Source organism: Palaemon carinicauda, chromosome 19, assembly GCF_036898095.1.
Source record: "Palaemon carinicauda isolate YSFRI2023 chromosome 19, ASM3689809v2, whole genome shotgun sequence".
Lineage (NCBI taxonomy): Eukaryota > Metazoa > Arthropoda > Malacostraca > Decapoda > Palaemonidae > Palaemon > Palaemon carinicauda.
The window spans coordinates 129,450,947-129,477,854 of record NC_090743.1 but is presented as its reverse complement, the minus strand read 5'-3'; the positions used below and the strand labels follow the sequence as shown (position 1 = coordinate 129,477,854).

The window sequence follows — 26,908 nt, the reverse complement described above, 5'->3', positions numbered from 1 at the left end:
AATGCTCCCAGTGCAGTAAAAGTTAAACTACGTATTATCATTCCCACACTTCACAGCTTATTCATAAACTGCATTAACATCAAACCAATAGTTTTACAATTCAATGAAACTAACTTTGCCTTTTCCATTTCACTCTCCTGTGATTAGGAGCTGAGGTAAAGGGAGTAATAGAAATTATTTAAAAAAATGGCTAAACTCATAATCCTACTTCCATCATAGGTTGGCTGAAATCTAACAGCACCATACTGTATAAATAAGTGATATCATTTACACAGAGCCCCTTTGAAAAACATAAAGTAATGTTATTACAAAGGTTACGAACACAGCAGTGGTGATTTCATAAAAATAATCTAGTTTATGCCAATAGTCTTCTCACTAGACTTAAATATCATGCACTTTATTGTATAGTTCTTGAATCACACGCAGAAAAATTGGCGCAAAGCAAGAAACAATACAATAACTCATTTATTTTCTTTATCTCAGACATGTATCAGTCATGAGCAGTTATGAACTGATTTTGGTTCAAAATATCTAAGGCTTTGATAAAAGACAAAATACGACTACAGAGGGTCCTGCCAACATTACCTGGTATTGGTGGATGGCCACCTACTTGCATACTGGCACGAGTCAAATTTGACTGAACATATCAATTGGAGAGATGTCTCCCAATTGAACTTAATATTTATAACACAACTGTACACTATGTTATCATTTGACCTCCTAACACAAAAAGAAAGAGAAATTATATAAACAAAGGAGATAAACTGTGCAAGTAATAGAAAAGATTGGAACGCCACAATTTTACGTACTTTAAGAAACAAGACATGCTGAAGAGCATGTACATTAGTACCTCAAATTCACTACCCTAGCAACAAACTCAAATTCAGCTTAACAAAAAATTATAAAAAATCAATATCACATCTATATCTTTTGGTTACAATGAATTACACAGCAAACAATCCTTTAAAACTAACTCCTCTCCTTGATAAAAGCATCTGTACATCACGGCAAGAGCAAACCATCTCTATGCCATTCCAGATTAATCATTCTTGTGCTTACATTTAAGAAAATAGCTTAGCAAACTCAACAAATATTTTTTGTAGTGTAGAAAAACTATAAGAAACATATGATATAGATTCCAAATAATGATCAGAAGAATTAAAACATTTTGCTAAACTTACGACCAGTAAATAGGCAAGTCTTCCCACACTGAGGCAGTTAAGAACCAGACATTATCAATCACCTCAATTTTCTATGGCTTATGAACTTACTTTATTAACCCCTTCAATATAACAGCAACAGAGACATTACATTTTAAGAAACATTACCCAATTATAACTACCTGTTCCAGCTGCACATTTTGTTTATATTTTCTAAGAAACACGTACCTCTCAAATAACGCGGTAGGACACGTACAGGGGATTAGTATATCCCACCAAAAAGAACCAGTACTACAACGATTATTTCAATAATACATTGCTTGCATATCCATTCCGAATTTCTGTTAAGGCCAGCAGCCCCTTCATACTTCATTTTAAGACAGCATACAACAGCAACGAGATTTCCATTGCCTCTACTTTTAAAGTCACCAACTTGGTTATCAGTAATCCAAAAATAAAACAAATCCCAGATGATTATCTTCTGAGACATCAAGGTAAATATATAGCTGATTATACAACACTTCACACACTGACCTACTCTTAATTCATTGTTTATTTTAGCAAATCTCTCACCCGAAATAAGCATTACTAACTGACGGTAAAAATAAGCATCAGTATTCTGGGCCAGTGCAGTCATGCTATTCAGACAGCCACACTCAGACAAGAAGCATTGATTAAAAGACATCCTCGAATATACAGGCAAGTATGGAGGGTATCGGCGCTGACGAGTGATCAAAAATACTTCTATTTGTTTCACTGTATTACAGGAAGGCTTCAGACAAACGATATTAGCAGAAATTCCGTCAGTTTCATTGAATCCTTCATTTCTTCTGCCTGCTCAATACACAAGTTTTCTAGGTATTATGGATGTATCGGAGAACATCTCAAGAGGAAAGGAAATACACACAGATTCTGCTGGCGACTGGGCGATGATCCTTGCAAGAGATATGGTTCTTTCAATCTGCTATCTTTTCCTTTACATCAATTGCCAACAATCTGTCATCATCATCCACAATTGTAAATTACGTTACACCCTTTACAAGGATAGGCACCTTATGAGTTCCCTTCTCCATTCTGTTCAGTTCAATTTCTGCCTGAATTCCCATTTGGCTCCGGTTTGCTTTTCAGAGGTTGTTGCCTGCATTTTTCCATATAAATTACCTCTCTGACAGTTGATCCTCTTTTATGCAGCCACAAATATGATCTTGAAGCTTATATCAATATTACTACAGAACCTCCTTTAAAAAAAATCATTCCTAGAACTTCCCTAGAGTCATAAACAAACAAGGCGTTAGGGTGATAATAATTGCTATTATAATTATATAACGAGTTTAACCAAATCAGAGCTGACATATTTAATTCATATGGGGATGGCAAATAAAGCGTTTGCGTTTAATAGATGATCTTGTCTAATAAATCGAAACTTCGAAAGCTCAGTAACTGGATAAATGAAAAATTAGGATGATTGTTAAAAGGTTAACAGAGGGATTTGTTTTAAAGGTTTATTCGTTGTCGGTTGAAAATTGGACAAATACAAAAGATGAAGCATGTAACTCCAGTCTTTTATTAGCTACTTGGATGTTCTACCAACAGCTAGAGGTAACAGTTTTAAGCCTTGTGTAAAATAAGAGGCTTAATTCACTCAAGAACATAAACCAAAAAAGTGTAAAAATATCATTTATTAATGAAGATTTGGCCACCATATTAAAAAGATATTTTCAATTTGACAAACCATAGTTTTTATCTCTGTTCAATAGAATTTGCCCATATTATCCACATATGTCAATAAAACAGTTAATAAACTTTGGCTAAATTCAGTAAACAAGAATTAGGTCCAGGTGACAACAGTTCACTATGTCTGGTAACTGATGCTTTATCATGCAGTTGCCCCTGTAAACTTTAAAAAAAAAAAAAAATCTTACATCTATACCAAAACTGATTCATCTAAATCTATTTCAAAAATGCATGGCTTGGCCAGATCTTTCCTGCAAATTCTTCAATTACTGGTCTAAAGATAACTAATCAATTTATACAGGAAGAAAAAAATGGAACATAAAGGAATGGGAGAAGACCAACAGAAATGATGAAATATTTTGGGGGAAACCTGCATACATTAAATAAACCGATTATAGAGAAATGAGAGAAGACCAAAGAAATAAAAAAAATTTTGAGGAAAACCTACATAAAAAAAGTTAAATTTTTGTTTACTAAAACAGGTATTATCAAGAATAATATAATGGTAAACTATCTTTTCTACTTTGTGCTCACACTTTAAAATAGAAATATACCCCAATACAGTACTTCCAAATATCCTCAAAATTCAATCATTACGAAATTAAGAAAGAAATGAATGTTTAGAAAATCCACCGACAGGTTCCTGTAATCATAAATATTCCATCGATCATTTGGGACCAACAGCAAACCCCAAAAAGACTGCTTTTTCAACGTGAGTACGGTATGTGCCTACTCCTCGGAGTAAGACACTAGGTAGAGAAGTGACAAGTGAACTTTCCTCACTTTTCAGCAATGACTTGCGAAACTGGCAAGAACAGCAGTTTTATAATATACAAAATACTTTATTCTACTTGAACTAAAGACATGACTACATCTGCTTACATACTCTCAATTTCTGCTACACAATTGATGAACCCACCTGCACAAAGTAATGTACTCCATATGGAAAACACCTTTTTCCGTATAACACTTCATAAGTCACATACATATGCTGTTCAAGAAAGCCTCTACAGCATCACAGGATTAAGTGTAAAGCATTTTTACCAAATTTTGATCCTCTATCACAAACTTTGAAAGTTTTGGTTTGGAGTATCTCTTTCAAACTTTCAAAATTGACTCACCATTTTTCATTCTGAAAGAATAAGATAGAACTTGATATTAGAATATTGATTAGTATAGTTTATATGGGGTTTGTTTGACATCCGAAATACCGTTTCTAAAAATGATTTTATTCGTACTTTTCAAAACTTTAAATCTTTAAAAAACTAGAATCAATAAAAATGACACATTCGGAGATAATTTGTATTTTTCCCTAATACAAACCTGGAGTTATTTATGTGAATTATTTTTCAGCGTAGCTGGAAGGTAGCCATTAGACTTTAATTGCGAGGTGCCAACCCTGCCTAACCCAAGCGGTTAGGCAGGAAGTGGCTGGGTATGGGGGTACCCAGCCGCCTCTATACATACTCTCACAGCAGTGAGACATCACTTTTGATTGCAGGCAGGACTTCTGGGGGACAGGTGATGGCAGGCCAATTTATATAAATAACTCAAGGTTTGTATTAGTTATGGAAAAATACAAATTATCTCTAAATTTGTCATTAGTTCCCCTACTAACAAACCTTCCATTATTTATGAGGATGACTCACTCTTAGGTGGGTGGAAATCCTACATCTGGCATGGACATTGACCCGATTCTAACTGTGGTCTAGGGAAAACTTTGACACCTCACTGAAATATACAAAGAGAGTATACTAGCGGCCTGTGCAATGCAGTGTAATTAGAGGTTGTTGTCTTGTATGATCACCTTCTGAGTTCATATAGGAAAACAAGATGTATATCACTGCTCCCTCGCAGAAAGCAATGGGGACATGGACAGTATAACAATTTTATAACTTATACAAGGCTACACAAGGGAAGTGATAATTACCTGCAGAGAATGAAGCCAGCTTGCAGAGGGACCCATGGTGCTGTACCCCAAGGGAGGGGAAGAAGAAGAAAGAAAAGTCAGACATTCAGACATTCTTTTCCTTCATCCCATTCTTAACCCAGGTAACCAATGCCCTCAACCAATTGCTATTTGTCCATCAAGGAGCCTGAGGTATCTTGAACCACTTGTTGAGCAGCCATCACAGGACCGATAGTTAACGTATGGAGTCTCCTGTGGGTCACATCTTTTAAATAATGGGCTGTGAAGGTGGTATGTCTCTTCCACACGCCCGCTTAAAGAACATGCAACACAGAGAAGTTGCGTCTGAATGCCAGGGAAGTGCTGATTCCCCTGATGTCATGGGCTCTAGGTCGACGAGCCTGAGGAGGATCGGGAGCGAAACCAGGAGGAAACTGTGTTTTTGGTGATCCTCCTCTTAACTTTCCCTGAACTAACAAACAGAGGTGTTAGTCTGGGCGAGATTCACGAGCAGAAGTGCTCGCAACGGGGGCACTAAAAGCCACACAGGAAGAAGAAGGTCTAACGCCTTCCTGCTGCCCCAGAGAAGCACCTACGCCCGAAGAAGTCGGCAGAGGAGGCCTCTGAGTAGAACTACTCTAGTTGGAGAACATGTCACAGTGGGACACGTTTCCAAGCGTCGCGTAAGCGAACGCTTTGCTAAGACTCCCCAGGTGGTGAAAGGCACTTGAGGTTTAGCTGGACGCTTGTTTGAGGAATGGTCATTCTCATCATCAGGTCAGGTCCGAGGTCATTTGGAAGAAGGTCTGGTTGAAGGGCTACGCGCTGATGGACTGCACCTACCTCTACCTCTAGAGGAGGAACATCTAGACCTTGATCGCGAACACACGGTTCGTGATCGTGAAAGAGATGTTCGTGACGCTCCCATTCGAGAACACCTTGAATGTCGGGAATGCCTATCTCACGAACAAGAGCGTCAGCCTCACGAACATGAACGTCATTCTCGTGAACAGTACCCTTGCGAGCATAAACGCTGCCCTCGTGAACGAGAACGTTGTCCTCGCGAGCGCCGTTCTCGTGATCTAGATCGCAAAGATCTAGAACATGAGCGTCTGGATCTAGGTCTAGACTTTGCTCATGATCGTGTAGAACGCGATCGCGAGACTCGTCCTCATGGAGAGGAACGCCTCCGAGGACAGCGTTGAGACCTGCGGTCTCATGATCTCAAGGCTCTAATGCGTGAGCGCCTCCTAGAAGAAGAGCACTCGGATCATGATGACCCATGATCCATAAGATCTTCCGATCGTCGCGAACGGCGATCAGGGGAAGAGTCCAGAACGGCGAGGCAATGGCAATGCTCGTTCTTTAGCACTGCTGGTGGTAGGAGAGCTGGTCCCTGGAAGATCTACACCTGCAACCTGTGGGTTCCTGTGGGGAGAAACAAAAGGTTGAAGGTTAGGGGACGACGAGGTCCCAGGATGGAGAGGGGGTTCGTTGTCAGTAGGGGACCGTTGGAGAGGCGAACGAGAGCTATCACCTCGTCCACGCGTGGAAGGTCCAGCAGAGGGCGAAAGATGAACTTCGCACAGTCCCAGAGAGTGAGATGTCGACGGCTCCGGAGAAGGGTCCTCCTGGCACCACACTGAAGAAGGTGCTACAGCTCCTCCTTCAAAGGGGGTCCCGAAATCCCTAAGGACGACCACACCCGAAACCAATCTAAAAGGGAGAATGGCTTGCCAGCGGCTGGAGGAGAAGTTGCTCCACTGGGGGGAAGCAACAACTACCCCCAGTACCCCAGGGTTGCCAAGGAGTTAGCCGGTCTCCCCTCCTATTTGATTGTCCCTCGGAAGAGCACAAGCGAGAAGGAGCTTTAGAAAGAGATTTGGGGGTGCGTGAAGATGAAGAACGCTCTTTCCTCACCCGAGGGAGAAAGATCGGGCTTCGCCTTCTTCCTGTGCCACTCAAATTTCTCCCATTGGGAGGCAGGCCACTCGCTACACTCTGCGCAGGGCGAACACTGCTCGCAGTGATACCCTCTGCACGAAGGACAGAGAGAGTGCAGGTTGGTCTCCAACGAAGACATGAAAGTACACGACCGCACGCGGCACCCTCAAGCCCTGGACACGTTCGCATGGAGGCGATCGTATAGAGAACATGCACAACTGAAAAGAGAAAGCAAAATCAAAAAGTCCATTGACAGTCAGGGAGAGAGAGGACACGTCCGACCTCTGCCGAGCCCAAAAGAAAAGGTGATGTCTCACTGCTGTGAGAGTATAGATACAGGAGGGTGGGTACACCCCAGCCACCACCAGCCTACCAGCTCGAGCAGTTAGGCAGGGTTGCCACCTGGCAAGTAAAGTTTAATGGCCACCTTCCACCTACACTGAACGATAATCCACATAAATAATGGAAGGTTTGTTAGTATGGGAACAAAGGAAAATTACTTAGTTCATGACTAAATTTTTTTGAGAGAGAGAGAGAGAGAGATTGTCTTGAAAATTAAACTTACAAAATATCTCACACTAATCTAGTAGAGAAGGAAAAATGGACAAAGAAAATCACAAAATCTGAAAGGTATTTTTTCTATTTTTCCTAATTATACAAACCTTTGTCCTTTAATACGAGCATGACTTTCCAGAAGTTGGAATGGCCATTTAAACTTTTAACGAGGTAGTTATAGTTGCTGGTGGGTTATAGTAGGTTATAGAGGGTTATAGTTGCTCTCCTTCTCACCAGGAAGAGCAACCTGCATTTGGACATTAACATAAGACTTGCAGGGTAGTCAAGGTGAGCAGTGTAATTTAAAGGATTCAGTTTAATATAGTTAGAAAAAACTACTTTTAAAATCTGTGATTTTTTCCTATTATTATTATTACAAGCTAAGCTACAACCCTAATTGGAAAAGCAAGAGGCTATAAGCCCAAGGGCTCCAACAGGGAAAAATAGCCCAATGAGGAAAGGAAACAAGGAAATAAAAAAACTTCAAGAGAAGTAATAAAGAATAAAAATAAATTATGCCAAGACAGTAACAACATTAAATTAGATCTTTCATATATAAACTATAAAAACACAAATATAAAACATTGTCCTTTAATGGGAGACTCATCCTTCGGAAGGACATCCCTTTAACCAAGCCTGGCTGGTTTACTAACCCAGGAAATGCCATTGCACTTCGGTCCGGTGGGGGAGCGAAAGTCATGCCTCCTGCCAACCTCCTTGCAATGTGAGCCTGTAGATGTTGCAAAATCAAACCATTGTCATCTAGTCCTGGGTAGTGCCATAGCTTCTGTACCATGGTCTTCCACTATCTTGGCGTAGAGTTCTCTCTTGCTTGAGGGTACACTAGTCTATCTGTTTCCTTAGTTCCTAGCCTAACTGGGATACTTTCCCTATTGGAGCCCTTGGGCTTATAGCTTCCTATTTTTCAACCAGGGTTGTAGCTGAGCTAGTAATAATAAAAATGATAATAACAAGGCATTACATTCCTAATGCCTATCTGGGGTAGGGAAGAAATTGAAAGAGCTAAGAAAAGCAGCGACCTTCCTTTTCACATTTGGAAGCAGCAGATCTTTTCCCTCCATAGGAGCACCAGCAATGTCTAAGAAAAACCAACTTCCTTAGGTTCACATTGGATAAAGCAACAATAAACATCCAGCCGAACAGGAACAATGTTGTACAACAGAAAATTGTCCAAAAATTACAGTTATCACATCCTTGGCTTCTTCAATCAATATCCAACAAAGGAAAATCTGCAAGACCATTAATTCAATATGAAAGAAAAACAAAAGATTAATAAAGCCAGATTAAGAGAGAGTAAAGTAATACATCAGTATTGACCTGCAGATAAAGTTAATGTAAAGGTTACTCTACCACTTTCCTTTTGGTAAGGGTAGAAGAGACTCTTTAGCTATGGAAAACAGCTCTTCTTGGCGGACACTCCAAAATCAAACCATTGTTCTTTAGTCTTAGGTAGTGCCATAGCCTCTGTACTATGGTCTTCCACTGTCTTGGGTTAGAGTTCTCTTGCTTGAGGGTACACTCGAGTATACTATTCTATCTCATTTCTCTTCCTCCTGTTTTGTTAAAGTTTTAATAGTTTATATAGGAGATTATTCTAAAGTTACTTTTTTTAAATATTTAATTTTCCTTTATTTTCCTTTCCTCACTGGGCTATTTTCCCTGTTGCAGCCCCTGGGCTTATAGCATCCAGCTTTTCCAACTAGGGTTTTAGCTCAGCAAGTAATAATAATAATAATAATACCTGGCAAATGTGCAGGACCTACCCTCCTCCCAACCAGCAACTATAACTACCTCATTAATAGTTTATACTGCTATTGAAGCTTTGCTGATTTCACCAAAGGACAATGGTTTGTACTCGTGTGGGAACTTATAGAAAATAGACATGAAAGATACTCACAATTTACTTTAAATAATTATCACACAATGCCACCAATCACTCAATATCACAGCATGTGGCTCACTTTTTCGTTCTGGATTTGATAGTAGCACGCCTGGAAAAAGAAACTCTTGGGTTATTTTTGTTATAATTGCAAAGTAACCTCATGAGAGGTAACTACTCAGAATCTCAAAATATCTGTTTGCTTGTGCGAGGTAAAAAGTATTCAAGTTGTTTATTTAAACAGGAATAGTACAAAACAAATAGGTGAAAAGTTGAGTTCGGAGAAAGGCAGACAAAAGAACCACAGGAAAAACCTGCGGTTATTCAACTAAACCCAGTCAAAAGCCAACTGTGTGTAGGGACCCTCTGTGGGATGACTGAGAAATTTTAGAGAAGTTATTACAGCACAGTTAGCAGTAACAAAATATCAAATAATTGTAAAAATCATTGGAGCATCTACTTAATGGATTACATTTTGGATTTTAATGTTCTATTTTTCAAAATAAATAACTACTACATTTTTCTCTTCAAATATTTTTTATCCTAGTCCAAAGCTTTGAAAAAAGATGAAATTTAGAGAAAAAACCAATACAGATTGGGCACAAGGCACACTGCTATGACTGATAACAAAATGCAAATTATTGACTGTCACAATAACTCCTTGCAAAGAACCTAAGTACCTTGAAATCTCTATACATGTCATGGTGGAATGAGAGCAGTTGGCAACATCTCGATTAGTTTCAAGAACAAAGATTTTGTCTTTGTATTTAAAAAGCACTTAATGCAATATACTACTATAGTTATAGCTGTCTTAGATATTTTTAAATGGAAGGTAAAGTATGAAATATAGGTATGAAAAGCAGCCTAATATATAAATAAGTAAAACACACAAGGCATAGCGGTAACCCAACAAAGAAAATAACGTAGTTTCCCAACACTTACTCGCAATGTCGTGAACATGATTCCAAGTTCTCCATGTTGCATGTGAGGGTCTAATAAATCGTCTATGAGTTGAATCTCAGCTCCCAGGTGCTGGATGCGCGACCTTACAACAACATACTGGAATACGGGGAACAGGTCGTCCATACTCCACAGGTAATTGCTGCCTAATTTTGTCATCACCGCCTGAAAAGAACGATAACATAACTTTGTGTACGATAGCACCGTTTCGTGTGCGATGTGCGATAACATAATTTTGTGTACAATAACATCTTTTCGTGTACGATATAACCACGTCATGTATAATAACACCATTTTGTGTATGATAAAATAATTTTATTCGTGATAACATCATTTGGTGTAGGATAGCATTATGTCCTGTACAATACTATAACACCATTTCATAAAAAATACTGTAATATCATTTCATGTACAATAACGTCATTTCATGTGTGATAATATTTCGTGTACGATAACGTCATTTCAAGTAAAATAATGTCAATTCGTAGACTATATCATTTCATGCATGGCAATGTCATTTTGTATACAATAACATCATTTAGTGTAAGATAACGTCATTTCATGTACAACATTGATTTCACATACGAAAACAACATTTCGTGTACGATAACGTCATCTCGTGTACGATAACGTCATCTCGTGTACGATGACGTCATTTCGTGTAGGATATCGTCATTCCGTGTACAATAATGTCATTTCGTGGACGATAATATCATTCTGCGCATGACGATGTCATTTAGAGTACTGTATAATACTGTATCATCATTTCGTGTACAATAATGTTATTTCGTGGACGATAATATCATTTCACCTACGACAATGTTATTTCGTGTACAATAACATCACTTTCATGTGAGATAACGTCATTTCGTGCATCATGGGTTGTTTCGGTTGTTGTAATTTGATGATATTTATTTTCTCAATTATTGATTTCGCTATGAAAATCAACTAATATTTTAATGAAAATATGTAATCCAGTAAAGAATAAAACAGACAACCTATCTAAATACTTCGAAAACAAAGAATTAAATAAAAACTATTGCCCAGAAAAGAATTAAAAGAGAAGTTAACAGAGACATATTGTGCTTCTGATGAAAAAAAGGTGCACGAATGAATAAAACCTGTCTCTATCCTTTTAATACACATCTATGGATCTTTTTTGCTACTTGTGCCTTTGTATTACTTTTTAACTTAAAAATAAAAACCTTCTACATAAACTCAAATCCTTCTCCATAAACTCAAGTCATCTACGTCGAATCAAGCACACTCACTTTGCTAACTTGCTGAAAAGTGCGATGAATGAGATTTAGCTTGTCTCGTGGGCTGAACGACGTAGAAAGCATCTGCAAAGTTTCTATGGCTTCGGTAAAGTGTTGGTCCTTCATGGTGCCTATGGTTCTACTGGATTCTATCAGGCTAGTCCCTTCAGGTAACCAGAATTTCCTGTTTGGGTAGAGGAACCTTGTAAGTGAATTATGCAAAAAGGGAACTGACAATGGAGGAAATTCTACATTCAAAATTGATAAAGATTAATAAATCAAAATTTTAAATAAACCATTGAATTACTCAAGACCTGAATTTTAAAGAATCAGATAGGAATATTATTTACTTTTTAATGTACAAATACCACACACTTCTCACAATGAAATATATAGTACTGACAAAACCTATATAATTTATTCAATTTAATATCAAGGATTTTAAGGTAATATCACAAATTTTTAAGTAATTTGTATTTTTCCTAACATACTTACCTAGAACTACCTTCTTAGGAGTTACTGGTTAACTCTACCTAACCGACCAGCTTTTTGTTTAGTTTACCCTCTTCCTGTTTTCTACGGGGTCAACCTCTGGCAGTGTGGTACGTGCCCTGAGGCGACCCGGGGTCGGGCAGCGTGCTAGCTCAGGTCGAATTGCCAGTAAGTTTCGTTGGAACAGGTATAACTCGATCCTGCAGGTTCTCGGGGAATGATGGGTGGGCCATAACTCGAAGGTAGTTCTAGGTAAGTATGTTAGGAAAAATACAAATTACTTAAAAATTTGTGATTTGTTCCAACACGGTTACTTACCTAGAACTACCTTCTTAGGAGACTTACACTTTAGGAGGTGGGAGTGTCCTGCAGGGATCAAAATTCGACGGGGAGGCACGCGAGAGAGAGAACCTCTAAGGAGGTCTTGGTTCCACGACCACTAGAAAACAGCACGAAAAGTAGGGGAAACTATCCAAAAAACTCACTTAGTGTCCAAATGGCTTACCTTTTCAAAACCAACTCCGATACGTCCTCTTGAAGGGTGTTCCTTTAAGTGACTAAGGTCTTTTCAACATCTTCCTGGCCCGGACAGTCCGGGGAAGGAAGGAAAGGGGGGGTAAGGTTAAGGAAGGAACTAGTGTCTCTTGGCATTAACACCCCCGGTTACCCTGGGGCTATGACCTTAGATCTCTTGAAGGGCCGAAATGATTGGGCCAATGGAAAACCTGTCCAAGGATTTTCTCGTACAATCTTTGAGATAGTGTTCCGTGAAGGTGGACTGTCTAGACCAGGTCCCAGCCTTCAGGATCTTACCCACAGCCATGTTTTTCTTGAAAGCCAGGGAGGTGCTCAGACCTCTAATATCATGTGGCCTTGGTTTTCCTGGGAAAGGAGTCCCAGAAGCCTCGTAGGCCCTCCTTATCACCTGTCGAAGCCAGAAAGAGATAGAGTTCTTCGAGACCGGCTTCTTCACCCGGCCTGTTGAGATGAATAAATTTTTGATCTGAGGGCGGAATTTTGCAGTCCCATAAGAGTAGATCCTTCGGGTTGTCGGATCGAGGGATGGCTGGCACTGAAAAACCCTCGAACCGAGAATCCCAACACGCTGGGTTCTGCATTTTCGCCACAAAACTAGGGACGAACCTAGAGATAACTTCCCTCCATCCTTTGGAGTGTGAGACCTCGTAAGAGAGACCGTGTAACTCCCTAACTCTCTTCGCCGAGGCCAGGGCTAAAAGAAAAGCTGTTTTAAGGGTGAGTTCTCTGTCTAGTACGTCCCTGAGAGGTTCGAAGGGCGGCGTTGACAGAACTTTGAGAACTCTTGCTAAGTCCCACTGCGGAACCCGTACCTCCTGGGGGGGACATGATTGTTCAAAACTGCGGATGAGCATAGAGATGTGCTTTGAGGCTCCCAAGTCAATGCCCCTACGGAGGAAGACTTGACCTAGGGCTGCCCGAACTCCTTTGATGGCCGGAATGGACGAACCCACGTCGTCTCTCAGGTACACCAGAAAGTCTGCAATGTCCTGGATCGACGCCCCTAAGGGCCTGATGTTCTTGGACGCACACCACTTCAGGAAGACTGCCCACTTTGCCTGGTAGACTACCGCCGAGGAACGCCGTAGATAACGCGACATCCTTGCCGCGGTTCTCGATGGGTATCCTTCTTTCTTCAGGAGCTTCTTGATAACCTCCACGCGTGAAGGCGGAGGGATCGAGGGTTTTCGTGCCACCTGTGAAAGTGAGGTTGACGCAGGAGGTCTGGCCTGTTTGGAAGCGGCCAAGGAGGACGAAGAGCTAATTCCTTTAGGTCTGCGAACCAGACGACACTCTCACTCTGTTCAACACTTGCTTGATCAAACTGAAGGGAGGGAAGGCGTACACATCGAGACTGTCCCAGGGGTGTTGGAAGGCATCCTCGAACGCTGCTGATGGGTCTGTGATTGGAGAACAAAACACGGGGAGTTGAGCATTCAGACGAGTGGCGAATAAGTCTATCACTGGGGAGCCCCATATTAGGATGACTGCTCAAGCTACCTCCGGGTGTAGGGTCCACTCCGAACCTATCACTTGACCCGCCCTGCTGAGGCCGTCGGCCATCACGTTCCTCTTTCCTGGAATGAACCTTGCCGTCAGTTCTATCCCTTCTTCTGTAGCCCACTCTAACAGTTCCGTGGCTAGGGCGCATAGGACCCTTGACTTCATGCCTCCCTGTTTCTTTACATACGCCACTACTGTGGCGTTGTCGCACATTAACGCCACAGTGTTTCCTCGCAGGAAGTGTACGAACTGTCGACACGCCCTCAGAACCGCTATCATCTCCGGGATGTTTATATGGAGAGACGCCTCCTCGCTGGACCACTGCCCTTCTGTCGATTTTCCTAGCAGGTGTGCTCCCCAACCCTCCTTCGATGCGTCCGTGAACAACAGCATCTCCGGGGGATCGGGGGCAAAGGGCATTCCCTTCTCTGTGTTCGACCTGATGTTCCACCAAAGAAGGGTCTCTCTCGTCTTCGGGAGGACTGGGACTATTTTGTGGGGCTCCTTACCTTGGGTCCACGACTCCTTCAGATTCCACTGTACCGGGCGGAGCCTGAGTCTCCCTTGCGGTACTAATTTCTCCAGCGAAACCAGATGACCCAGTAACTTCTGCCAGTCCTTGGCCCTCCTGGGTTGTCCCGTCAGGAAGGGTTGAAGGATACGTTCTAGGTTGGCTAACCTCTCCTCTGAGGGGAAGGCCCTTACTAACCGGGTGTCCAGGACCATCCCCAAGTAAGTCATTCTGGTGCTGGGGACTAGCTGGGACTTTCCTAGGTTGACCGTGATCCCTAACACCTTGCAGAGGTCAAACAACATAACGCCTTGCTCCTTCAGTTGTTCCCTTGAGGCAGAAAGAAGCAACCAGTCGTCCAGGTACCTGAGTAGACGTATGCCTTTCTCGTGTGCCCATGCCGAGATCGTGGCGAACACTCTCGTGAACACTTGCGGGGCCGTCGAGAGGCCGAAGCACAGGGTTTTGAGCTGCAGGACACTGGACTCCCACTTGATTCTGAGGAACTTCCTGCTGGAGGGGTGCACGGGGATTTGAAAATAGGCATCCTTGAGGTCGAGAGACATGAGGAAATCCCCCTCCCTCAAGGCTGCTAGCACTGTCTTGGGAGTATCCATTTTGAAGTCCGTCTTTGAGACAAACTTGTTGAGGGCTGAGAGATCTATGACCGGCCTCCACCCTCCTGTCGATTTCTCCACAAGGAAGAGACTGCTGAAGAAACCCGGGCCGGGGTTCTCCACTGTCTCCAAAGCTCCCTTGTCGATCCTGGACGCTACTTCCTCTTGTAGTGCCGACCTCTTCAAGGGGTCCTTTGGAACCAGCCAATTGGCCCTCTGGGCTGGGATGAGAGGGGGAGGCTCTTCTAGGAAAGGGAGTCTGTAGCCCTCTTTCAGGACTGTCACCGTCCAGGGATACGCACCGAGATCCCGCCATGCTTGCCAAAAATGTCTGAGGCATCCGTAGGGGCTCCTGAAGGAGTAGGGGGCCTCTCTTCCTACCTTCTTCTGGAGGAGCGGCCAGATCTACCTCTCCTAGCGTTACCGTAGGAGGGTCTGTAGGCTGACTGAGGGCCTGCGGTGGCCCTACGGGTGGGCTGCTGCGAGGCTTGAAGCCAAGGAGCAAGGGTGTGGCCTGTGAGGAGTGAGGGACGTCCGTTGAGGACCTTCTAAACATGGATTCCTCATAGGGGGGCCTAGGATCCGCTTCTCTCACTTTCCTCACCTTCTCCATTGTATTTTCCACCAAATTGATGGGGAAAATGTCATTCCCCCACACAGAGGAATTCCTCAGCCTCCTCGCTTCTCTGTATGGCAACTTCCACACCAGTTTGCTCAGTACCGTTACCCTTTTTCCTCAGGACCCAGTTCGTAGCCACCGACAGAGACTGGGATGATAAAAACTTAAAGGCCTTGCCTCCAGAACTAACAAGATCCCTCAGCATGGCCTGATTGTCTGGGAGGGAGAGGTCGTGGGATGCCTGAAACCCCACCAAAGCGCAAGACCACCAATCTAACCAGGAGGACATGTAGACCAGGTCCTGTGCCATGTCCTCCATCATAGAGGCTTCTGACGGGGAAAAGCACACGGGGGCAGTGGAGGCCCTGTCTTCCGAGGCTCCCTGGTTCAGCGCGGTCACCGCTGCTTCTACCGCACGGGGACCACCGCGATGCCCTTCAGGAACGTAAAAACGTTTCTGGGATTTCAGGCCCGGAAGAAGCTTGGAGGAACTCTGGCTTTTGGGGGCCTCTGCCAGTCCTGCTAATTACTCATCTATCTGCTCCATCCCCAACTTCACGTCTTGAGCGAGAGGGAGAGACAAAGAGGGCTTTTGTTGTACCGGGCTGTCGATCATCCTGGACAGTCCGGATAGTACGGCCTTTGCAGCTGAGGGCTTGGGTTCATCCAAACGGTGATGCCTCTGAATTAGGGCCAGAACCTTACGGTAGGAGGAGATGTCGTCAGACGAGCACTCCCCTCCTTCAACCAGGTCTTCCGTCACCAGTTCCTCCGTACGGGGGTACGCCGTGACGGTGGGAAAGGCAACGCCCGACGAGCCTGCCAGTGGTATGGGCTGCCCCGTGGGTATGAAGGCATCCGTCATGGGAGTACCAACGCCCGACGAGCCTGCCAGTGGTATGGGCTGCCCCGTGGGGACTAAGGCATCCGTCATGGGAGTACCTTGTTCCACAGGGGGCTCCGTGGATGGGGGATCCATGCGGACCGACGGGCGCCCTTGGTGCTTAAGGAAGGCCTCCAAGGTGCCCGTGGTCGACGTTAAGCCTTCCTTCATACTCCTTATATCCTTCCTAAGGGAAATAGGGGCGGAGGCTACCATTGAGTTAGACACTACACGGGGGTCCCGGTTTGACCCCTCTTGCCGGGCGGCTGGTCCGAAGGAGGAGATAGGAGGATGAGACACAGAAGGCGAGGCTCTAGGGAGCCACCCGGAAGCGGCCGCGGCTGTGGTAAACCTAAACAGCTCGCTCCGGGGCACTGTGAAATTCACCCAGTTCTTGGACTTACTCCTCTTCGCTTTCTTTTTAGAGGACTTCGACCTTTTCTTACCATGCCTCGAGCGGGAACGAGACTTCTTCTTCTTGCGGGATTTCTCCCTCTTCCTCTTGCTAAGGTTCCTGTCCTCGTCCTCTGACGACGAAGAAGAAGAAGAGTCTGATGACGACGACGATGACGAGGATGAGGACGAAGCTCTCTGACCGCCCGACACGTCCAAGACTGCGGGGGGAAATTCTCGTCGTTTCTCAGGTGTGGGAGGTTGCAGAAACACGGGGGGTAGCGTAGCCGAGGGAGCCGGAGGGGACCGCGCGAGCCCTTTACAGAGCCATTGCTCCACATCCTCTTCTCCTCTAACGGGAGACCTGAAGGGAGTCCTAGGGGCCACCCACGTGGTGGGGTCCGAAGACGACGAACTACCTTTTTCCGTGTCTCCCTCGGCGGTTGACGGACCTGAAACACGCCACGAGGCAAGGGAAGTATCTACACTAGGTCTACCCCACATAGGATCTTCCGAGGAGACGGGACCTGCGGGCACCAGGCCCTCGCCTCCTACCCACACTTCCGCACTACACTCAGGCCCCACACATGCCTGCCCCACACTGGACACTTCCCCCACAGGAATATCAGACTCTCGGGGAAGGGCAATGGGCCTCTTCCCCGCAATGGACTTACCTCGTCCCCTACGCTGGGTAGGGGAAGAAGGACGGGCGCTACGGTCTGCCGAGACGTCTGGCGAAACCACAGGCGAAGATATGCTGGAGTCCTTAGGCGACTTCTTAGCTGCCTTCTTCTTCTTCGTCCCAAAGAGCACCCACTGGATCTCAGTCCAATTAGCACACTCCGGGCACGTAGAGGTAGGGGAACACGCTTTCCCCCAACACGTGGAGCACAAGGAGTGGGGATCAACCTCAGGCTTGGAAAGGAAAGCCCCGCAAGACTTTCCAGCCATAGGCCCAGGGAAACGACGAGGATGCTCCATAACGCAAAGCTAACACACTAAGAGACACAAGGATGTAAAGGGAAAGTGAAATGGAAACACGTGGGTAATACGCGGTAAGCACAAAGGATCGGGGGACACAAAGGGTCGCACAAGGTAAGAGAGAGCGCGGCGAAATGTTGATCACGTCGCGACCAGAAACTCACTGGCGATTCGACCTGAGCTAGCCACGCTGCCCGACCCCGGGTCGCCTCAGGGCACGTACCACACTGCCAGAGGTTGACCCCGTAGAAAACGGGAAGAGAGTAAACTATACAAAAAGCTGGTCAGTTAGGTAGAGTTAACCAGTAACTCCTAAGAAGGTAATTCTAGGTAAGTAACCGTGTTGGAACAATTGTATTTTTCTTAATTACTGTATACAAACATGAATTCTTTAAATAGGAGTACAATATGACTTCACTGCTAGCTGGGACTCCCACTGAATCTTTAACAAGGTAGGTGTGGTGGTTGGCAGGATATACTGCAAGTGGGGGGGGAGCCACGCACCTGCCAGACTGTATCACATCATTCTTTATCTTTAGCTCAAGCACTGAGTAGAGTGGTTGAGGGGGGAAGTGTAACTTAACTCCTTTGTTACGATGTCGTCTTTATACATCATAAACTTGCCTGGTGATACAGACAATGACATCCGGATGCATCATGTATAAATATAACCCATACGGAAATTAAAATTACTCGTATACCTGCTATATCATACAAAGGAGTATAGCACATGGTTGTATATCAAACACAGTTCACACTCAGGAAATTTCACGAAAATCTCCTCCTCTCCCTAATATCAGCCCTCATTCCTTCTTTCTTCAGCCAACCAACACACTCTTTGGGATTCTAGCTTTTATTTCTGATTGTGTAAGAGCTATTCTAGACTGCTTTTATGCTATTTTAGTCTGTTTTTATGTTACCATATCGAACCACACCACTCTCTCTAGCCAATGGCAACAATCCCTACCTGAGGCATTACTCAAACCACTCCTGACACCCCCAGCTTAGAAACGTGGGGATCCCTCACATCTCACCCCACCATTAATTGAAATACCTGAAATTCTAGTACTTATTAATGGTTATGTAAGATCCATTTTAGTGTATTTCTTTGTTGGCATACATGTTCAAATCACACAGAAAGTACTATGTAGCATTCTCCGCCTCTGATTCCAGTCCCACCCACAACGTCACCAAAAAGTTTTACCAGAAATGCAAGTTGTCGACACATAACAAGATTTGTTTTTTTCTATTTTATTCTTTTTTCTCACCAATCATTTCTACAAAATATCATCTTCATATCTTAATATATATTCCATATTAGTATTGTTTTCAAAAATAAAATTTAGCCTACTGTCATTTTTCCATTTGACATTCTACGCAGTATGTCATGTTCTTACAATCGGAGTCTTTATTTCCAAGCCTGTGAAATATCAAAAACAGGAATTATCCAGATCATAGTGACAGTCACATGCAAGGTGGAATGATAGAAGAACAAACAAACCTTATGTCAGAACTAAATTAAATGAAAATTATATAAAACAAATTTCTGAAAATTATTCTATAATCACTTCACAATAAAAGGAAAATATATTTCGGTTGTTTAGAAAATAAAACAAACTTTTGAAAAATGTATTCTGTAATCAGCAGTAAAACAAATAAACATGGAAATGTAAGTTATTATAGAGTAAGTGAGCATGTTTATCTGATGTTGACAAATCTTGTATATATATTGAGTAATGGATCCATTGCCTTGTAGTGAAGGGGTTAAGGGACTCATGTATGGTTAGGAAAAATACAAATCACTTATAAAAATCCTTTGTGATTTGTCCCTACACACACATAAACCATCGCCCTTTACATACAACTTAAAGCTAAATAAAACAAAGGCTTATCACATGTAAAAAACCAAATGATCCAACTGTAAAGAGAGCGCCAATAAGTACATCTGCACTCTGCTACCAAATACGAAAGTGACGTGATACAGTCTGCCTACCTCCCACTATCTACTGCACCTACCTTGTTAAAAGATTCTAAGGCCATTTTAGCTTACGTTGAAGACATACTGTACCGTACTCCTTTTTAAAGAATGATGGTTTGTATATGTTTAGGAATAAATATGAACTGCATTATAGCCAATTCACTGACATGTAAGCTCTTGCTTCTCTTGGCTCTAGACATATCAGTCTAAGATAAATTCTATAATAGAGAAAAAAAAAATACTCACACATCAACTCCCAAAAATGTCATGAGAGCTGTGTCTGGTTGCTTGTTCCATTTAAGCAATCTCTGCCAGTATTCTTCATCCTTTGGCTGGTGATACAAAACGTACAAAGTGGACAGTGGTGAGTACAAATGAGGTAGCAGCCATGGATGAATGACGTAAGCTGGCGTCACAACTCTGAAACAATCAGACGAAAGATGATAGAGAACATGGTAGAAGTTCTGAAATGCCACTCAGATGGGACTAATCTTTTCTATTTAAAAAAAAAAAAAAATACATCTGTACCTACATCGAGAAATACTCCAACTGCTACTCTTCAATTTACAATGCAGCCATATTTTCCTAACATCAACATGGTGGCTATAAGATAGCATACCATATTTTGAAGTGTATTTTTTCAGACCAATTATTATTAGGAAATAGTTTATAAGTTTAAATGAAATCACTGACTTACACTACTTCCTTTTCAATGGGGTCACCTGAAGACTTTGCTTTCAAAGGCTAGTTGAAAATCGAACAAGATAAATCTAAAGAATTAGAAAGACAACAGAAAATGGATGAAGGTAAAAGAAAGTAATGCAGCTGGAGAAAAAGGGACAGTGTCTCTAGTATCGTCAACAGTATAGAAAATAAACCTATCCAATAACCTGTAAAAGAACTTCACACTGCTATACTGTATCTACTTTTATAACTTTAAACTGATGAAATATGCATAAGCATCTCATAAAATCACCAAAATAAAAATAGAATTTCTATAATGATATACAGTATATTACAGTATTTCTATATTTGCCGGATGTTAATGGGGGTTGCTTTTCTTATCTGGTTAAAATCTATGGCAGTGTATAGCAATAAGTATATATACTCGTAAGTAACCTTTCAGTTTATATGACAGCAGCGTATAGCTATAAATGAACTTAGGTAACCTTTCACCCAACTGCCTTTTCGGTCTTCTCGTCAATCTAGTCTTAAGAAGCCGTATAATTCTACCCGAGAATTCAAATAATAGTTTAATATGTTTTAAGGGGTTACTTAGCTGCAGATTAACAAAGAAGGTTTTCTTCTAGATTTACTATTTATGCTAGGTGATAAAGATATGCATTCTCTTTGTATTATATGTTTAGGGAAGCAGTGTGAGCTGAACAATTGCTGTGATAAATGTGGTAGATTACCAGTGCTTCTTATGTTCAGCTTTTGGCTGACTGTTTGCATGTGAAAGTAAATAAAAAGAGTGTTTTAGTTCAGAGTAAAATCTAGAGAGGACCCAACCAGTGGACTACATTAGTGATGGCTACAATAAAGCCATTCAGGGTATTAAAAGTTTTCATGGGTTGGTAGTGGTGAGCTTCATAGGATTTCCATTAAATTTGTTGTTTGTGCTATCTGAGAAAGCTAAAGAGCCTTCATTCTACTTCAAGAAAGTGAATAATGACAAAAAATAAAGCTCCAGCCTTTACCTGACAAATTGTCTCGGCCTTGGAACTCAAAATCTTCACAGGGACAAAAAAATTTGAATACAGAAGGTCCGCAACTGACAAACATTCAACTTACAAACATTCGGAGATGCAAACACAAATCCAACTGAAAATAACAAATATAAGATAAAGAAATACTTTAATAAAACAATATTATATCATTCAATACAGTAAAACATCATTTGTGATAACCTGATATCTATTTCATATGAAACCATACTATTTGCTGACTTTTGTAGCTGGGAATTATAGGCATAGGATTCAGGTTAGGCCTACCCTAGGCCAAAATTCAACAAAACTCGACTCACAAACATCTTCTCAGAACCAATTAAGTTTGTAAGTTGAGGACCTTCTGCACCCGGACGTTTCTCGTAACATTTACGATTCGTACTACAATTACTTACATATCTTCTTCATCTTCATTTTCTGACTCGAGCAATAAATTTTCGTTTTCGCCTGGGAGATTGGGGAACAGGACACGAACTATCTCAAACAGCCTTGACGTGAAGGAGTGAACCTGTGCGAACACGGATACCTTATCAAATGAGATTATATAATTCATAATACTGTATAAGACAAAATACAAACAAAGTGCCAAGTCATGAAAGGGAAAACTTATGCTGTATATATGTCAATTTTCATCTAAAAAAAACCAGCACATCAAAATTCAAACAGTCTTAAGTATAAAAAGTAAAACACTTCTGTCTGTTGTGAAATATAAAGTATCTTAATAACAATGGCTTTAGATGACAGTAGGCTGAGTATAACCAAATGAGATTCAGCTAAATCTAATTAATATCTCAAGCTGTTTGAGAAGAATAAATGATAGATTCCATACCAGCAATCTATAAAACAGACATAACTACATAAATGAAGTAAAAGAAAATCCTTTGATATTCCAACCAACAAACAAATTAAAAACTTCTGAATATAAGAGACCCCCTTTAGTTACAAATCATATTCAATAAATGCACATAAAACGCTAGGACCCACCTCTTGGACTGCATAAGGAAGGAGGCGGGGATGAGCGACAACTCCTCCATACGTAGCCCTAAAGGCATCAACCAAGGAGAGTAAAAGCTGCCCGAGGGGATGGAGTCTACAACCGAAGGCCTGCAATGAAACACAGATGGTCAGTTAACCTAGAAGATGCATTATTCATTTTCAGTCACCAAGGATTTCTAGAAACAGTCTGTTGTGATAAATTTGTTTGTAAAACATTAAAAACTAGAGGGGGACTCAGTAGAGAGCAGACCTCCACCACGGCAGATAATTTCTGGACCTTTAGTTCAACCATGACCTTGACCTTTGACCTTAACCTGTATTAATTGGCATGGATTTTTATACACTTGAATATGAACCAAGTTGGAAGTCTCTGTGACAACGATATCCAAACTTATTACTGATTACGTGACTTGACATTTTGCTCGACCATGACCTTGACCTTCTAAAATTTAATCCTTTCCAGCTTTTGATATGAGTTAATTCCTGCAAGTGTCATTACTCTACAATTATAATTGTGGCCAGAAAGCTGTTCACAAACACACACACAAATGGGGTAAAACAGAACCTCCTTCCAACTTCGTTAGTGAAGGTAATCAAAAGTAATTTGTATTCTTCCAAACAATACAAACTAGGAACCTTCAATAGGAATATGACTTCCAAGAGGCAAAAGCAACCGTTTAAACTTTTAAAGAGGTATTATTGGTAACTGGTAACATAACCTTCACTAAGATTTCTGGGATGGTTGAAACAGGCAGTGAAACTTAAAAGGTCTCAGGTTTGAATGGATTATTATTATTATTATTGTTGTTGTTGTTGTTGTTACTTGCTAGCTACAATCCTAGCTGGAAAAGCAGGAAGCTATAAGCCCATGGGATCCAACAGGGAAAATAGCCCAGTGGGGAAAGGAAATAAGGAAAAACTACAAGAGAAGTTTACGAACAATAACATTAAATTAATCTTTCATGTATAAACTATAAAAACTTAAAAATAACAAGAGGATAAAAAACTTCAAAATAAAAAGAAGAGAATCGAGATAGAATAGTGAGCTCTAACCCAAGACAAAGTGGAAGACCATGGTATAGAGGTTGTGGCATTACCCACACTAGAGAACATTGGTTTGATTTTGGAGTATCCTTCTCCTAGAAAAGCTGCTTGCCATACCTAAAGAGTCTCTTCTACCTTTACCAAAAGGAAAGTAGCCACTGAACAATTACATTGCAGTAGTTAACATCTTGAGAGAGGAAGAATTGTTTGGTGATTTCAGTGTTCTCAAGTGTATGAGGAAAGAGAAGAATGTGTAAAGAATAGGCCAGACTATTCTGTGTATGTATTGGCAAAGATGAAATGAGCTGTAACCAGAGAGTAATCCAATGTAGTACTGTCTGGCTGGTCAAAGGACCCAATAACTTTCTAGCGGTAGTATCTAAAAGGGTGGCAGGTGCCTTGGCCACTTTCCTACCTACAATAGATATGAAAAATAAGTGCACACCTTACGAAACAGTCCCCAAGAGTAGTGAGTGAGACACTATTTTAACCATCCACCGTATAATTTCTGAATCTCTCACAAATACGGCAGTCTGCAAGATATTAATTCAATTTGAAAGGAAAAGCAAAAGATTAAAACAGTCAAACAAAGATGTCGAGAAGTACGCACATAATATCAAGCAGCTGAAGCGAAAGTGGAGATCATGCTACTACTATTACTACTACAGTACCTCACTAATAGTTCAAATGACCGTTCAAGCCTTGCTAGAGGTCATATTCCTATTAAGCATCGAAGGTTTGAATTACGTGAAAGAACTCAAGAGTATTTAGATCTTGGTCTATTAACTGCAATAGCCGCACTCGTGCTAATCCATGACAACGGTACAGGTCCCCAACATTCAACTTACAAACACAAATCCAACTGAAAATAACAACGATAAAGAAATACTGTGATAAAACAATATGTCATTTAATACAGTAAGCAGAATGACATTTGTAATAACTAGATATTTATTCAATATGAAACCCAACTATTTATTGACTTGTGGCTGGAAATCATTAGCATGGGATTCAGATTAGGCCTATCTTAGGCCAAAATTTTTCTGTACAGCATATGGTATGTCTATGTTTCAAAGACATTAACTAACAAGTATGGAATTTCTTTATCATTCACTAGTACTTGCAATAATTTTTACCTTTTTTCTTCCGACATGAGAAGAATTTTGATCAACTTTTATATCTTGTTAATAACAAATAAAATTTACAATGGTACTATAATCTCATTTCTATAGTTATTTTAAATAACAAAAGAACAACTCACTCAATATTAATGTAGACACACTTTCAAAAATTTCATAGCCATTATAGACGAACAATTCTAAACGTTTATCTTTTGTACTTTTTATACAATTAGCAAAAAAAAAAAAAAAAACATACATAAATTATTCCATGTACAAGTCTGCCTTGTTAAATCTGTTTCATCTAAGTAGCATCAATAGTTCTTTTTCAAATATGAATTCTGACATCACTTTAGTCTTCAACTATCAATGTTGTATCATCAACCCGGCCATTGTGTTATACAAATGCAATGCTTAGGCTAGAAGGATTCATTCAGGGAGTGGAAACTGGCTAGAGGGATTTGTTCAGGGAGTGGAAACTAAACCAACCCAGTCAAATAACTTGGCCAACAAAGTGGAGAAAACACAGAAAAGAACAGATAAACATAAAACAGAGGGATCTTCACCTTGCCCAAATACAAATGGATGTCCATGAAATGCTGGTAGCTCAACTCATCTCTCAACTCAGGTATGCGATCAATCCCGTCCAGGAAATCTGTCGTGCCACCTTGTCTCGATGCAAGTTGCTTCTCGGCATCGAGTTGAGTAGCCAGATTGTTCCAAATCTGAAAACAAGTATTTTCTAAGTAAATTACTCTGATATGTGCCATTCCTATAAGAAATTTGAGCTTTAGGTATGATCTTGAAATTAGAATAACCCTCAACTTATTAATGGAGTAATGTATGTTACAAAAGTTAAAGACAAGAGTTAAGTTCTCTTAGATCATCAACCACTCTAAGCATGAGCTTGTTGAATTCCCAGAAGTTTCAAGTCTTCATCTTCAAGAAAATTAGAACTTAAAGAAGACTGTAACTTCAGTCAAACACAGTCAACTAACTGGATGGCCCAGATGATTATGGAGAATGGTCATGAATGAAACGATACATCAGAGGGCAAATGGACAAGAGTGTTTAGGCTGAATGGGAAATAAGTAAAAAATTGATACACTTGTCTGGATGAGAGTAATACTTGTCACATACCTTACTTGTGCTAACCTCTGGAGTAGAGGTGATTCCCAGTTTGTCCCGACATTCTTGCAGGATGCATTCCCACTTCTGTGAGGCGCCGACGCTAAATTTTCCGAAAGATCTGTAAAAAGACGTTGAATGAAACATAAAGACCACACTGTGACATGGAAATTGTAAAACTGAACCTCATGCCCCCAAATGATATTTACCTTTGTAAAACTACATTAGACAGATATTTGCTTGTTTTCTATTGAAAAAAAAAAAATAATATATATTTCAGTATATCACACTTCCAATTATGACAAATTCATAGATAATTTGTATTTTCCCTAACGATACAAACCTTTAGCTATTTATTTCGGGGCATTACTTTCGGCGAAGCTGAAATGACGAACCATTAAAATCTAACGAGGGTTAACTACCCATTCCGCTAATAAGCAGGGGTAGGAGGGGTAGCTTGCTACCGCTCCTGCTCACACACCGGTGATTTAGCTCACGTTGCTTGGAGGTAGGACTTCAAGGGGGATAGAGCTGGCGGGTAAGTTTGCATAAATTGCTAAAGGTTTGTATTTTTAGGAAAAATACAAATTATCTACAAATTTGTCATTTATTTTGTAACTGGAATACAAACCTACCCTATTTATTTAGAGGTGACGCACCCATTAGGAAGGGTGGACGTCCCAGCCAATCTGGCTTTTTGGATTTACCCAGGGGCTCCTTATCTGAGTATATCTGTGCCCAAAATAAGGAGTCCCTGCACCTAGCTAAAACCTTGCTACAGCAAGGTCCGCGGCCTACGCAAGCTGTTTGTTGAGATATTTAGAAGTGTGACCATCCAGGTAAAAGTTATTCAGAGTCTTTTTGTAGGAAAAACTGTTGTAAGCAAGACTTTCCCAATACCACCTCACCAGGGTATGTAGACGCAACAGTATTAGCTTAATACTATGTACACAAGGGAGC

General features: G+C 41.4%; 1 protein-coding gene across 3 annotated transcripts in view; it reads right to left on the bottom strand.

The window, feature by feature from the left end:
- Als2 (Amyotrophic lateral sclerosis 2) overlaps positions 1–26,908 on the bottom strand; it is a 90,089-nt gene continuing 63,181 nt past the window's right edge. For all 3 annotated transcript variants that reach the window (XM_068393982.1, XM_068393984.1, XM_068393983.1), the window contains exons 17-25: positions 25,961–26,069; positions 25,387–25,545; positions 22,647–22,766; positions 22,058–22,170; positions 20,182–20,355; positions 11,434–11,605; positions 10,145–10,327; positions 9,221–9,314; positions 1–4,026 (exon numbers count right to left, since the gene is read on the bottom strand). In XM_068393982.1, coding sequence (XP_068250083.1) covers positions 9,267–9,314; positions 10,145–10,327; positions 11,434–11,605; positions 20,182–20,355; positions 22,058–22,170; positions 22,647–22,766; positions 25,387–25,545; positions 25,961–26,069 — 1,078 coding nt within the window. In that variant the 3' untranslated portion in view covers positions 1–4,026; positions 9,221–9,266. The remainder of the gene's footprint in view (positions 4,027–9,220; positions 9,315–10,144; positions 10,328–11,433; positions 11,606–20,181; positions 20,356–22,057; positions 22,171–22,646; positions 22,767–25,386; positions 25,546–25,960; positions 26,070–26,908) is intronic.